Genomic DNA, 15,703 nt, shown 5'->3' with positions numbered 1-15,703 from the left:
GAATTCAATATATGCTCCAAATTTAAAAAAGGTGACTGCGCTGCATGTCATCACTTGCTTTTTAAATGAACATTTGAAATAATTGCATTCAATTTTTTAAATACTGCTGATTTTACTACAGTCCTATTTATCAGTGTATTTTTGATTAATTAGCAGACTGATTATTTGGCCAGTCACTTGTCTTTGTACATGCACAAAAAAAAAAACTACAAAACACATGAAAAGAAATTCGAAAAACTTGGAAATAGGTCTCAGACCTGCAGAATGCACGACCCAGATGCTCAATTTGAGATCTTGCCTGAGAATCAGCTGCCTTTTTTGCAACCAGCTGCTTTCCATTTGGATATTTCATGTTATCACTTTGGATCTAGAATTTCTCAGAAATTTCTACACAAGCACAGTGATGCACATCGAACAAGATGAAATGCACAAAAACCTTGATAGAACCAGAGCAGACAAGACAAGTTTCCATTCACTTATTTTAGATATAAATGATTCATTAGGTCTAACTGTTGAAGTCAACGACTCGAGGCCTCTGCGGAAGTGGGCGAGGGCTTTCTCCGACTTGCCAAGTGCAACATCTTTAGCAGCATAAACACAGAGTGATTCATCAGTTTCTGCTATCATCACTTTATATTTGATTCATAAAACAGCTTTCAAGGACTTGACATGGTGCCTCATCGTAACTGCATATGTGCCCGCTGGCTGAGAACAATCTGACTGGTCAGCTGGTGTTAAAGACCCCACAACAAATCTACTCTCAGTGTGAACTTATAAAATAATAATCAGACATTTTCCAGAATCAGAAGAGGGGATGAGGTGCATGTATTTGAAAGAAAACTTGAGACAGAGAAATAAACAGAAAGAGAGAGCGAAATAGCAAATGGGGAAGCAACGACAGCTTTAAGCCCTGAAACACAGCATGAAGAAATTACTCAGAGAACCGTCGTTTCTGGTACAAGGATTACAAAACATTAGGACTCAATGAAAGCTTCACTGTGTTGAAACAAAGACTTTTAACTCATCTTAAGTCGCACAGCTGTAACACCAGCTTCTCTCAAAAGAGAGCGAGAAAGCTATCACTTTATTGCCATGCATATTCCATGTCAGCATGTGCTCTTGGAAACTGCAGCTTCAGTTACATGGAAGTCCTCTGGGTGTGAATGGGGGTACAGTAGGAGCCTATCTGACCCGACTGCTGTCGTTTCCAGCCGGCTCCTCTGTCGTTTCTCTGAAATGTTTCACGTTTAAACTCCTCAAATCTTCCGCCAACATTTATTAACGCGTTATTTTACAGCCCTGCTCACATATATCGCAGCCTGGTAACGAAAGCTGACCTTACAATGTAATAAATGTCGCTTGTTGGAGGAAAAAGAAAGAAGCTGTCAAAACCACGACAGGTAACCCCAGTTTGTGGTTTGTGTCGCGGAGTTGTACGTAAAGTTTGGGTCACGACAGCGCAGCAGCGGGGCACCTCACCTGAAAAACGTGCTGTCAGTCAGGTCCAATGTCCGTCTGTCCCTCGCAGAGCTCTCTCCCAATCTGTACTGGAAGCAGGAGGCAACCTCACCAGCAGCGCTCCTCCTGACGTCACCTCAGGGCAGGGCGACCAGCGGACCAATCAGAGCGCGAGCTGAGGAGCCCAGGTGAAGCATCTCTGCCTCGCTTTGTGGTCAGACCTCCGCAGCCTAGGGATGACAGACTTGGAAGTGTGTTGCTGCGACCATGTTAAAGTCCTTGCAGACGTGTCTGACAGTCCCACAGCTGCTGCTGGTTCTGAATGTGATGGTGCTGACAGGGGCATCCTGGTTGCATGGAAAAATGATGAAACAGCGTTTCCATACACACACCCTCCAGTCTCTCTTTATGAAAACAAGAACGTCACTCAAAAACCACCACAAACATCCGATCATTTTCTTTTAGCTACTGATAAATGACTCTTCCTGGTTGTTTAGCATCCAGATACAGACTAACTTCTAATCGTTTGTCATCTCTTTGAGCAGGGCCGTATTAAAAGTGCACAGGCCCCTGGGCCCAGAGTGTTCCAGGGGCCCCCTTCCTCACCACAACATTGTGAACATTGTGAATGAAACGACATTTCTAACATCTCTCAGCCAATGGTACCAATAGCAACACACTAGACACTGTGGTGCAACTATCTGGCTTTTATGTACATTTTGTTTTATGTCCAAACTGCTGGTATATTTCCTACATGGACCTCACATGGGCCCCAAGTGGACTGGGGCCCCTGGGCCTGGGCCCATAATGTTCAGCGGATAATCCAGCTTTGTCTTTGAGTATATTGTTTTGTGTCTGTTTATAGTTATTTTCGTCATAAATATGTAGCTGTTTCGTGTCCTTTTGTAGTTTCTAGTGTTAATTATTTGTTGAGCATCCACTTTTTGTGGTCCATTTTATTTTTGTGTTACACTTCCTGTTTGAAGGCAATTTCCTTGTATGTCTTTATCACACAGTGATTCATACCATCTTGTGCTGTTTTGAGCTTCTTTCTGACACCCTTTCAGATCAGCTCAAAGCCCTCCAAACCCCTGGTGACCCGTTGCCTGTGTCAGTACATAAAAGCACCTTTTGAAATGCAATAATTTGCATTATTATTCACAGTGCAGTTATTATATGTGTGCAAGTGTAGATCTGCGCTGTGTGATCAGAGGTCAGATGAAATAAATGACTGAATCAGAGATAATACAGCAAAACAAGCTTGCTTGACATTCCTACTGTGGCTGCTCCCATTGATAGCAGATGGGAACGTCATGTAGCCACAAACTGTAACACTGTGATATATCTTCCAATTTGATCAGTTGCAAAGTTGTGTCTGAGCTCAACAGCGATACTGTCAAGTGTGTTTGTCTTGGAGGGAGTTTTGTGTTTTTCTATCAGCAGTCATCACCAAACAAAGCAAAACGAAAACAAAAGCGATGGTGAAATATTTTTCTTCCTGTGAAATACTTTTAAGTTCAGATGTGTTGTGAATGTCTGTTTTAAAGGGCAGACTCTTCATTAATTTGATGGTTTAGGAATCACATGTCTTTGATATGTAGCACTGTCTTCTTCAGTAGCTAAAATCTAATAGGACAAGCTGCTTCATGAACAGGTGTGAGTTTTTCCTTCATTATTTCTTCATCAATTAAGCAAGTAAAAGGTCTGGAGTTGATTCCCAGTGTGACATTTGCATTTGAAAGCTGCAGCTGAGGACCCACGCTATGCAGTCAGAGAAGAACAGAGCATCCTTTAGCCTGCAAAATCAAAACAAATCTATCAGCAGGGTTGCAAGAACATTAATAGTGGCCAGCTCAACTTGGTATATTTTGAACAAACAAACAAAAATTTATAAATAACCTATAGAAAAAAACATACACACACACATTAGTGACTGAGCTAAGCAGAAAAGAAGGTGTAACATATGTAACAAACAGTAGTAGAGGGAGCTTATCTTCTATCTTATGTTGTTTGCTTGTTTGTTTTGTTTTCCATGCTCAAGCTGACTGACAAAGTTTCATGAGACACAGCATTGTGTCATCCTAAAATATCTCAATGACTTGAAGCGTTTTTTTTTTATCAAACTTTTAAAAATGTATCAGTTCCGAATCTATCTATCTATCTATCTATCTATCTATCTATCTATCTATCTATCTATCTATCTATCTATCTATCTATCTATCTATCTATCTATCTATCTATCTATCTATCTATCTATCTATCTATCTATCTATCTATCTAGTGCATATAAATTAGTCTTAAGTAGAAGGTATATATTGTTCATACATACAAAAGCATTGGGGTGGGGTGTAAATGGGATATGTTGAGCAAATAAAAGGCTTTGATCAGATGATCAGAGGAGCCAATCTCTTGAATAAAGGCTCAGTGTGTCTCCTCTCCGTGCGGCCATCAGACCAGGCAAGGCAGTGCATGTAAGAGGCTTTATATTGAAATAATTCTTCATGCGACTGAAACCTAGTTATGGGGGGTGGGGGGGGGGTAATAACTGGAATGATGCCGATCTAGGGTTTTGCTGGCAGCCTAGCTGCAGCATTTCAAATTCATTGGAGTTGCTGAAAGATGCAACGAAGAATAAATCTGATCTATAATTTCCAAATGTCAGGCTAGTGGTGAAGATTTTGATTTTTTAGACTATTTCATAACTGAAAAACACTTGAAAAGAGGAACGACGTAAGGCTTCAAATTTTTAGTAGAAAATATATGTACTAAGTAGTCGTTGAATGTTTCTATGAAAGGACTGATATGAAGGAAAGTAAAGAAAATCTTTTAATAGCAGCTACTATGTTACATAAGATAAAGTTAATAAAGTTCGATTTAACTGATGCAATTGAAGGAGTTAGTGGAACCATATGTAATGACATCAGAACCAAACCTTTTGAGACCCCACATGTCCACTAAATTGAAGTTATAGTAATTGTTGTGTCTGACGAGGATGAAAGAAACAACTGGAGCGTTGTCTTGGATATACCAGCCCTCCCTATTTAGATTGTACATATAATCCAGAGTGGTCTGTGAATATCCAACCATTAGAGTGCAAAGCCTTCAGTGTCACATTTTTGACAGAAGGCAGATTTTTATTTAGATGTTATACATATCAACATGCAGAAGAAGCTTCAAGTAACTGATTTATATTATCATAATTAATTAAGCTTGAAAATGTGATTCTAAGAACGGGTTGCTTGAGAAAAGTGGTGTGGAAATATCAGCAACCACGAAATACTCAGTTTAACAGTCAAGTATACTGATAACTGGTTAATAGAAAAAGGGAAAGCATAGATGACTGGCTGGACTTTATAAACATAATTCACTTGGAAAAATATTGGCAAGGTAAGTTGGCTGACTCATGTAAGATATAGCAGATTGTCTAAGAGGATTATAAAGTAAAATGTTTGACCTATGGAGTCTTAAAACAGTGAATGCCCATTTTGAAATGATGATTTTTGTTATGAAAGAATTAATAAATATATCCAAACTTTTCCCACCTCATTTTTAAAGTTTGAGCAACCAGATTAGAAGCAGCTCTGAGGGAGAAAGAAACAATCCAAAACTTACATCAGCTTTCTAAGTGTACTGACTCAATTTATTTTCAGTCTTTTTTTTTAGAAAGTTTCCTGTCAAATTCAAGTCAGGCCCAGCAAGATTTTTCTATGCTTCCTTGTAAAAGTGATCGCTCAAATTTCCATAGTACAGTCCATGCACAGCATTCTTTGTGGCCCCAATGAGATTTTCCCCACCATGTGAAGACAAGGAGCATCCAAGCATGATGCTGCCACCACCAGGCTGCACTGTTAATACTTTGTTCATATTGTTTGCTCAAACTTGGTTTCATCAGACAATAAAAGATTTTTTAGTGTTTTTGGGAGATCTAATATTTTGCTCAGTTCAATCAGGCTTAAATGGTTTTTCATAAGTATGGGATTAATAACTCTAACCGTCATCCTTACAATCCTTACATTTGCATGATAATACGAAATAATCTCTGCTCTCTTCTTTGTCTTCTCTTAATTTTTATCTTAAATTAATTTTTAGATGACATCTTGACTTGGGTAGTATATTTATTGAATTATGTTCACATGATGCTAAATTTCCAGCTGGTGCAAATTACACACACACACACACACACACACACACACCCACCCACACACATATATATATATATATATATATATATATATATATATATATATATATATATATATATATATATATATATATATATATATATATATATATATATATTTATATATATATGTGTGTGTGTGTGTGTGTGTGTGTGTGTGTGTGTGTGTGTGTAATATACATATATATATATATATATATATATATATATATATATATATACATATATATATATATATATATATATATATATATATATATATATATATATATATATATATATATATATATATATATATGTGTGTGTGTGTGTGTGTGTAATATATATATTTATATATAAATTATATATTTATATTTTTATATATAAATTATATATATATATATATAAATTAATTTTTAGATGACATCTTGACTTGGGTAGTATATTTATTGAATTATGTTCACATGATGCTATATATATATATATATATATATATATATATATATATATATATATATATATATATATATATATATATATATATATATATATATATATATATATATAAATTGGATACAATTTATATATATATATATATATATATATATATATATATATATATATATATATATATATATATATATATATATATATATATATATATTTAAACACTTTTAATTCTCGTCTCTTTATATCTCTCCTTTTAGCTCTGCTCCAGCCAGGTTTAAAAAGAGAACTGATTCCCAGCCGCATTGAATATTTATTTATTCAAAAATTGTATCCAATTTATTATTATTATTATTATTATTATTATTATTATTATTATTATTATTATTATTATTATATAAATAATAGTTATATAATAGTTATATTATATATAAATAATAGTTATCCTCCCAGTCAGCAGGTGGCGTCATATTACCCACTCGCAGTCGGAAGCGGAAGTAACTCGATCTTTTTTCTTTTTTTTTCCACAATTCCACGTGCGACAGCATTTTAGTCACATTGGCAGCCTCATCGCTTCATCATGAAACGACCTAGTAAGTACAGTTACATAAAGATACGAGCATGGAAAAATAAATAAAAATTAAAGAATACGTGTGAAATAACATGGTCCACCTTGCTGTTAGCTTCGTCAGAAGCAGCCTTCGTTAACAACACAGACTGCTGAGTTAGTTATAGCGTCTCTAAGCTAACTTTTCTCGCAGCGTTTAACTGTTTTATTTTATTTTTTTCTATTTCAGAGTTAAAGAAAGCAAGTAAGCGGCTCAGTTGTTCCAAACGTTATAAAATACAGAAAAAGGTAAGTAGTTTGATCTGTTTGCAACGTAATTCTTAGTTCAAAGCTAGATTTGCTGATAAATGTTTTTCATGGACAGTTCGTCTTGTATGAAGAGTGGCTTGTTTCAGTTTCATACATAATTTGACCAATACCTTATCCAAATTAAATGCATTTACATTTTGGCTATCTGTACTTAGGTTCGGGAGCATCACAGAAAACTAAGAAAAGAGGCAAAGAAGAAAGGAGTGAGCAAGCGTGTCAAGAAGGACCTTGGAGTGCCCAGCAGTGCTCCTTTCAAGGAGGAAGTCCTGAGAGAGGCAGAGCAGAGGAGGATACAGGTTTGTAACTATTTATTTAAAAAAAAAAAAATTAATCCAGACTGACTAGACACTTTTCCTCACCTGAGATGTATAAGACAAACAGCTATGTGATGTAGGGGTCTACAGTGGTATAATCACTAGCTGGCTGTTTTTCAACGTGGAACTTCTGTCAAATGTAATTCTTAGATTGAGGAAGAAAGGGAAAAAAGGAAAGAAGCTAGACGGGAAGAGCGAGCCCAGAAAAGGAAGAAAGAAAAAGAGGCTGCAAATAAAGAAACAGAACCTGAGGCAAAGAAGACTCGCAAGGTAAAAGAGAAACTCTCCACTCTTTTTATTTTTTTATTTTTTTTATTTTTGAAACTGCTAAAGACCGTATTTGTAATTTGTTTTCGTAGGAAAACGCAGAGAAACGCACTGCCCCAAACAAGGGCTCTAAACAGTTCCTTTGTGCTGAACTAAATAAGGTAAAAACAATACAATTGGAGTTATTTTAGTTAAACAAGAGTAAAAGGATTACTCGCTCTGTCTTGTGGGTTTTTGTACAGGTACTTGATGCATCTGATGTAGTAGTAGAAGTGCTCGATGCTCGGGATCCGTTGGGATGCAGGTGTCCACAGTTGGAGGAGGCTGTGTTGCAGCGAGGAGGCAACAAAAAATTACTTTTGGTTTTAAACAAAATTGGTAATTACAAATGACATGCTGCAAAAGTGAAAAATGAATAAAGCACGTCTTAAGTAAATTTTCTTATTTTGCCTGAACTTATCCTGTTTTGTCTTGTAGATCTGGTACCTAAGGAAAATGCTGAAAAGTGGATAGAGCGTTTACAAAAAGAATTTCCAGTCGTGGCTTTCAAAGCAACACAACTCCAGGTAAGTGGTCCATTTTAATACGTCATAGAATTGAAAGCGCATTCTTCAGCTTGTCACCTTTAGACAACTTTCATGTAGTTGTATTTCTGTAATGATGTGGAGGATTGAGAAGGTTGAACAGCTTCTGTTGTGCTGTTGTAACTGGTTTTTCCCTCCAAGAATAACTAACAAATCACATGATTAAGTCACTCTGGCATACATGGAGCTGATATCTGTGTTTGTGGATCATTTACATAGAAGTAAGCATTAACTGTGGCAAAAAAGCTTTACCCATTAAATCCTAAACGTGTTTTAGGTTTTTTTTTTAAGTGTAATCTTGTTTGTGTGTTTTTTTTATTTTTTTATCAGCAAGCCAAAAAGAGCAGAATCGTAGCTTCCAATGACATCCTGGACAAATCAAGGGGTGCAGCCTGTTTTGGAAGCAGTTGTCTTACTGAGCTGCTCACAAGATATGCAGCAAAGACACAGAGTGAACCTGCGCTAAAAGTGGGCATAGTTGGTAAGGACAGCGTTAAAATATTAATGCACATTTTTACTTTTTAACTTTCCATGGAAGTTGTCTTGAATTTTTCTTTTTTTTAATTATCAAAACTCTTAGGTATAGATATATAATGTCTTGCTGCTTTCAGTACATGGCTTTTATATGAATCTTTTCCACATTATGTGATCCACAGGGTTTCCTAATGTCGGGAAGAGCAGCCTCATCAACAGCATGAAGGGAATGCAGGCCTGCCATGTTGGTATTAAAAGGGGCCTCACAAAGTAAGTGACAAAAAAAATGTTTCCATCTTTGATCAACATCCCATGAGATTTCAATCACAAGTAGAAATTAACATAAATTACCAACCAATCACAACATTTTGACAAACTCTCCTGATATCAAATGAGTTCTGGTCGATCACGGTGTGCACAGATCGTCTGGGGGCATCCTGGTGTGACTGAAACTAGAATTTTAACAGTAGATGGTGTTGATCTTGCTGATTGTGGAATGGTTTTTAATATATAGAATTTATTTAACTTGCTTCCCACTGGATCCATTACTTGCCATAAATTAGTATCTGGTGTTTGAGGAGATTAATTGAACAGCTCAAACTCTTGTGTTCTTTTAGCACTTTTAGTTTTGGAACACACACGGGTGTTCTGCTTGAGAAGGCAGCCACTATACGAGTTTCTGTTGCCATATGTCGGAGTAAAATTTATTTTAAAGCAAGAATGAAGAATTTTCCATCAGACCATTGCACTGTCAAGATTAGCCATGTTATTCATTTTACCTGTTAGTGTTCTCAATGTTGTACCTATAAGTATATATGTTAAATGTTGGCAAATTCTCTTTACCTCATGTTCAATATTGGCATGACTAAATGTAATCTTTTTTTTTTTTTTTTTTGCCTATCAGGTCCATGCAGCAGGTGCACATCTTGAAGAATATAAAGGTAATAGATAGCCCAGGAGTTGTGGCATCACCATCCAATCCGCCATCCTCATTGGTGTTGAGGAGCCTGCAGGTGGAGGAGGGTCATGATGAGGGTGTCCTGGAAGCCGTAAACACTCTGCTAGAGCAGTGTGATAAGACCCAGGTACAAAGAGATGCCAACATAGGCAAGATTTGTTGAGAAAGACTTAATAGATTGTGTGGCTCTAGGAAGTGACTACCCCCCCCCCCCCCCCCCCCCCCCCCCCTTTTTTTTTTTATTTCTCCCCCCCCCAGATTATGCTTCAGTACAACATCCCAGACTACAGAAATTCTCTGGAGTTTTTGACCCTGCTGGCTAAAAAGCGTGGTTATCTGCAGAAAGGTGGTGCTCCCAACACGGAAATGGCAACCACTACTTTCCTTGCTGACTGGACTGGGTGAGTTTTTTTTTTTTTTGTTTTTTTTTTTTTTTTTAATGTTTATGCATGGTGAGCAGATGCAGCACATCTGTGGAAATGAAGACAAAAAGATTTTCTGATTTCACTGTGAGGACATTTGATCCAACTCTGATCCAGCAGTATGACAAGCTGCATGAAACCATGTAAGCACTGGGTAAACGGTTCAAGTATAAACACTGACCTCTGTTTGTCTCCGTCTGTCTGTTTGGTCTCTTTTCAGAAACAAACTGAGCTACCACTGTAAAGTACCAGGGAGCCACTGCCTCCCCAGCTACATGGCTGACACTGTGGTTGATGAGATGCGCAAGGACTGGGATCTGCACATAGTGAGGGCAGGAAATGAGGAAACTCTCAAAGGTACCAGTTATATTTTAGCTGTTGCAGTAGATGCAGGTGAAGCACATAATCTTTTGTTGCAATATTTACTTGTTCTTATGCAATGTTGACTGCCCTGACACAGGAGGAGGATCTCTATGGCCTCCAGTGGCTTCGGTTCTTTTGACCCAATAGATTGACTTTAGTGTGGCTGGAATTATTTCCCTTCATAGGTGTTAAATTTCCAAACAAGGCCAGTAGCATCAGCCTCACCTCGGGGGGTCCAACAGAAGGTCTGCTCAGCGTGGATGACATACCTGAAGAAAAGCCCGGCACCGCAGCCTCAGAGGGAGAGACGGAGCTAAACGATGAGAACGATGAGAATGATGAGGTAACTGCAGATAGACAACTGTCAAAGATGTACAGTTTACTTTTGTGGAAATGAGGACAAAAATGCAAGTCTTGAATTGTTCATGAAGACTTCTAATCCAACTCTGATCCTGCCAACTGGATTTTTCTTCTTTTTGTATCATGAGGAAGTGGCGATATTTAAATGGCTATAAACATCTGCTCTTCTTGTAGCCTGAACTAAATCCTGTGGACTCAAATGAAGCAGAGGAGTTGGAGAACCCAGAACCTCAGAAGACATCACTTAAAAGTAATTCTTTTAAAACATCCATTGTTCAGTTGCATACCTGTCACGGGTTTTAAACTTTTTGCTCTCCTTTCAGAGAAAAACAGCAGAGTGCAGTTTGAGTCTGTTTCCGTTGACTACAGCCTGTCCACAGTGAAGACAGATGATGCCTATGACTTCAACACAGATTTTAAATGAGCTTTCCCTTCATGCTGAGCTAATGCCTGAACTCATGTAGTTTGATGGATGTTCTGACCTGGATATAAGACACAAAAATACTGATGGTCACTTTCAAGATGCTTTTGACCATATGTTTATCCTGCTGTGTGACTGATGTCAGACTAACTCAACAAGCTTTTTTTCCACTTGAAGCAGAAGAAAAGTGGAATGTCACCACATCTGGATTTTACTGAATGAACTATATTGTTGGTGGAGATGTCCTTACATTTATTTTGTCTGGGACAGATAACTCCAGAAAATAGACCATGTTAAGAACTTGTGTGATTTTACATATCCAGTTGCCATCTTTTCCATGTAAGATTTCCAGTTGTAAACATTTGGAGGTCACTTGTAATAAACGCAGAATACTGTATATACAATAACCTGTAAATGTATTAAAAGTACAAATTGTGGCTGTTTGCTGCATTTTCTTGGTTGAATCATGGTTCCATTTCCAGAAATGAGTAAAGGGGAAAAAAAAAAAGAATTGCAAGATATACAGATTTTTATTTTTTTGAACACATTTAGAACAGCGTGGTATTTGCTTTTTATTATAATATAAAAGTTTGGATAATGGTCTGAATAGCAAATGTGTTTAGTTTCTGCAAAAGTTAGGTTAGTGGGCTGCATACAGTCTTGTACAAATACTGAAAGGCACCAATGATTTAGTTGCAGTTTGTTGTAGCAAAGCTCCCGAGTTTATGGGAAAGCAATTTAGAGTGGTTAACCAACAAGAAAATGATACAACACTACCAAAACAAGGGTCAGAACTTGTATGTGCAGCAAATAAACTTTTTCCACAGTGGGTATTGAACCATTAAAAAGCACCATCACTTTAATGTGATCATCTGAACTGGACTGATCAGTGGGTAGTGTGGACATTTAAACTGGGATGGCTACACTCCTGTAGCTCAACTAACTAATCAAATTACAAAAAGGTTAAAATATTTAGCAGCCTGTAACCATGTAATTAGGCCATAATTGTTATGCTGGCTTAAATTGTAGATGTTGGCACTCTGACATATGTAACATACACATGTTTGATAAAACATGAAGACAAGAATTAAAATCAAATGTCAAATGTTGATTTCAATAACTTAACATATCAGGGACACAATATTCTTTGGGTTAAGATTTCAAATCAATGTCCAAGGTAATGTCAGAGTCAGAAGGCCACATGTACAGAAGACACAAAAACGAAGCAAAAGAAAGGCCTTAGTCCCTGAGATGTAAGAAGCCACTTTGTGCTCCAGCTGGGACTGGGCCAGTCCAAAGGTTCATGAAACCCATGTTTCAGTCTGTGTGTCTTCGCACAGGATGAAACTTTCCTGTGGGGTCAGGAACAAACCACCTGTCCCACACATCAGAAAAAGAGGATGTTCTCCCCCAGGGCTTATAATGTCCATTCCAATGTAACAGTTTAGCAGCTTTCACAAACTGGGAGGAATAGCGGCTTCCGGCACCTGTAGAGCCTGAAATAAAAATTAAAAAAAGATTAATTTATGAGAGGGTTTTATTATTAAATGTCATTCAAAAACATTTTTGTTCAGTCCTTAATTTATATATCCTGCAGCAGTAGTTAAAAACTATTATAGGACAGCTGTGATGGAAGGATGGTGAAATGTTGAGTAATTCCTTTCAGAAGATCTGCAGATTTCTAAAGCAAATTCTTAGGGATTTTTTCAGCACAGTACTGCAACTTCTGTAGGGTAAATGTATTTTTATAAAATGTTCAGCTTTAGTTGTTTTTTTTTTAACATGAATGACCTGGAACTCACCAAGGTGTCTCACATGCCACAAAGGATCTATGGAGGAGTGACGTTTGTAAAAAGCAATGAGGAGTGGTGGAGTAGTGATGCTTTCTGCAAGTGTTTTACTGTACAGATCCTCCCTGAGGAGAGAAAAAAAAACATGTTGCTTAATGAAAACATTGTTTAATTTAGATTTTACGGTTGTATTTTCAGGCATTGTTTAAAGAACAATCAGCTGGAATTGATCCAATTTCTCATTTAGTTGTGCAGAGTGACTTCTATTGGATTCATTGTGATATTTGTGTGTTGTGTAGTTAACTTACTGAGTGTTAAGCTCCATCCAGTCCTCCAGCTGTTGGGTGATGTTTTGGTTCTTCCATTCAGTTAGGTTAGCAATAATAACCCCTGGGTTGAAAGAGCACGTGTTGGCCCTCATCCCTAGTTTCTTTATAGTATCTTTCTTGAAGTCCAAGAAACCTATATAGTTATTCTAAACAAAAATATGTCTGATGTTATCAAGCAGCACTATATATTTTATAATACTGACAACAGTTCTTGCATGAGATACCCACCTGGTTTCCAGCCCCTCGAATGATACCTTTAGCAGAAGCAGAGTCACAGTCATCAGAGAAGGCAGCTGCATGACCTGGTTTGAGGTTGGTTCCATAAAGTTCTTGAATGTCCCCTGAGATCCAAAAGAACAGGCATATGCTTCAGCGTACTTCCTAGAAAATGCTATGAAGCAGATTTTGTATGGCTTCTAATACAGTGGCTTTTTTACCTTGCACTATGATATCATCATCCAAGTAGATGGCCTTCTCTGCATCCGGTATGAACAAAGGCAGATAAAACCTGGCAAAAGTCAACTGAGAAATACACTAATGAAGCCAAATTACCAGCTTAGTCAATCTTATGTGGTTTAATTAAACTCATTTCTCTTACTGGTTTTGTAGACTCTGCCGCCTGAGAATCTTTCAGTATCTTCCCTTTGAGAAGTTCGGACCTGAAAATAACTATCTTATGTTTGACATTTTTTAAGTGTGTCTCGCTCAGCCACACCCTGTTGGTAAAATACAGAAAGTTACGTTAGCCAACTTAAAGCAAATACTTAAAGCTATCGTGTGTTTGATGCAATGTGATGCCAAGGTTAATCCTCTACAAAAGACTGTTTAACATTCTTACTTTAGATGATCAGCTGTGTCATTCAGTGTTACAATGGTGAAGACCACATTAGCTTTACTATTCTGGTAGACACTGTTCATGGCAGCAACCACAGCACCAAGTCTATCCTCTGCAGCAGTGATGAGCACAGGGATTTCCTCTCCTTTACGACCAGACTCTCGCTTAAGATCTGGAGACAACTCAGCCTCAAAGGGAAGAATCAGTCCAGCGTCTGAATAGTAACACATTCAACAGTAAACATTTTAGCGCCATTTAAATGCATTCAAATTGGTGTGATAATATTTCCACGACTACATTACACTTGGGGAATAACGTGCACCCTGAATGTGAGCACAGTTACAGTTGTGCTCATATTAATTCATACCCTTTCATTAAACAAGGAAGAAAAACAGCTGCCTGTAAAATAAGCTGAAATTGACTAAAGTAATAATAAATAAAACATTTTTATGAAAATCACCACATTATTTTCTAATTCTGGTTCAATAGATTTTTTTTTTTTAAAGCAAACAAATAAGATAATTTATTACATATTACATCACTCATAAACTAATATTTTGTTGATCAATAGTCCGGTGTTTTCTGTTCCTCTCAGTCAGACTTCTGCACCTGTTGACAGGTATTTTCTCCCACTGTTCAACAGAAAAGTGCTGTAATTTGCCCAGGACCAATTTGTTTGTTTGTTTGTTTCTTCAACTCAATTAAATGAAAAAACAATGTCTTATATTACTAATTTTTTGCAAATTATTAGTTATCATTCCTTTTTTAAGTCTCCAGTTATTTGAGTGACTGTTGTAAATTCAGCCTTTTCTTTAATGAAAGGGTCTGAATACATATGAGCACAACTAGAGATCTCTGACACACAAATATACCTGGGTTTGCTTTGTGCAATAAGTCGCTGAGGCTCAGGAGATTTCTTTGAATAATGATCAAGAAGGCCACAGCCAGGAGCAGCAAAATGACCACGTTTACTGTGAATCACAAGGGGAGAGATAAGATGCATGAAGCAACAGCTGTTACTCTGAATGGCATGCATCTTTTGGGTTGTGCCAACAACGTTCATGCCGATGACGCCTGTTTCTGTTCCAACATTTCCTTTTGTGTTTTCCATTATGGATAGGACACTCACATTGTGTTACAAACACAAAACAAAGATCACCTACCTCTCCTTAGTGTCATGGCAATCGTCTCATGGGCACTTCTAACAAGTCTAACAGAAATTATAAGAATTACTCGAAACAAAAAAAAAAGGAAAATTAAAGAAAGATAACCTGGCTTGCTTGAACTGGGCGCAGGTTATTTAAACGACAGTCTAAATGAAAACTCCGTTGCGTGGTGGCCGCATAAACACGAACGCAAATCAGTGGCTTTTAACTTTGTGTTACTATGCTTAAATGAAAAAAATATCGCATTTATTTAAGTTTTAAGACAAAATTTTTGTCACGTTAAAGCCAAACTGCCAACTCAACATCAACAACTTTATCTGTTCCCACATCACGGCGGCACGTAGTAATAGGTGTTTGTAGAGCGCCTGATTAAAAAAATGTCATAATCTTGCTTTCAGATCGTTATTGGATCGACTAGGCTTTTTTGGGGGGAAAGTCAATGGTCTCTGCAAAAACTATAACAAATTTAACCTTAAATA

General features: G+C 37.2%; 2 protein-coding genes across 2 annotated transcripts; one reads left to right on the top strand and one right to left on the bottom strand.

Moving 5' to 3' along the window:
* Positions 1-6,573: 6,573 nt before the first annotated feature.
* gnl3 (G protein nucleolar 3) lies at positions 6,574-11,524 on the top strand. The gene is made up of 15 exons (XM_079242898.1): positions 6,574-6,657; positions 6,862-6,920; positions 7,097-7,237; positions 7,406-7,525; positions 7,615-7,683; positions 7,765-7,900; positions 8,000-8,088; positions 8,437-8,587; positions 8,763-8,850; positions 9,485-9,665; positions 9,797-9,939; positions 10,181-10,317; positions 10,509-10,666; positions 10,858-10,933; positions 11,007-11,524. Exons 1-15 carry the CDS (start codon positions 6,645-6,647, stop codon positions 11,105-11,107), a joined length of 1,662 nt encoding a protein of 553 aa, XP_079099024.1. The 5' UTR covers positions 6,574-6,644; the 3' UTR covers positions 11,108-11,524.
* Positions 11,519-15,546, bottom strand: glt8d1 (glycosyltransferase 8 domain containing 1). The gene is made up of 9 exons (XM_079242899.1): positions 15,222-15,546; positions 14,931-15,029; positions 14,062-14,272; positions 13,822-13,939; positions 13,661-13,745; positions 13,452-13,564; positions 13,203-13,369; positions 12,907-13,019; positions 11,519-12,600 (listed from the first exon to the last, which is right to left on the bottom strand). The coding sequence occupies exons 1-9, from the start codon at positions 15,235-15,237 to the stop codon at positions 12,422-12,424; spliced, it is 1,101 nt and encodes a 366-aa protein (XP_079099025.1). The 5' UTR covers positions 15,238-15,546; the 3' UTR covers positions 11,519-12,421.
* Positions 15,547-15,703: the final 157 nt, after the last annotated feature.

The sequence above is a fragment of the Telmatherina bonti genome (assembly GCF_933228915.1).
Source record: "Telmatherina bonti genome assembly, chromosome: 6".
Classification (NCBI taxonomy): domain Eukaryota; kingdom Metazoa; phylum Chordata; class Actinopteri; order Atheriniformes; family Telmatherinidae; genus Telmatherina; species Telmatherina bonti.
Note: the sequence above shows the minus strand (reverse complement) of the source record. Positions and strands in the feature narration are given on the sequence as shown.

Coding starts and splice junctions, on each gene's coding strand:
- gnl3 (XM_079242898.1), top strand. Junction 9,940..10,180: donor TTCCTTGCTGACTGGACTGG/GTGAGTTTTTTT, acceptor GTCTCTTTTCAG/AAACAAACTGAGCTACCACT. Junction 10,934..11,006: donor TCAGAAGACATCACTTAAAA/GTAATTCTTTTA, acceptor CTCTCCTTTCAG/AGAAAAACAGCAGAGTGCAG.
- glt8d1 (XM_079242899.1), bottom strand. Junction 13,565..13,660: donor TGATGATATCATAGTGCAAG/GTAAAAAAGCCA, acceptor TTTGGATCTCAG/GGGACATTCAAGAACTTTAT. Junction 12,601..12,906: donor GTGGCATGTGAGACACCTTG/GTGAGTTCCAGG, acceptor TTTTTATTTCAG/GCTCTACAGGTGCCGGAAGC.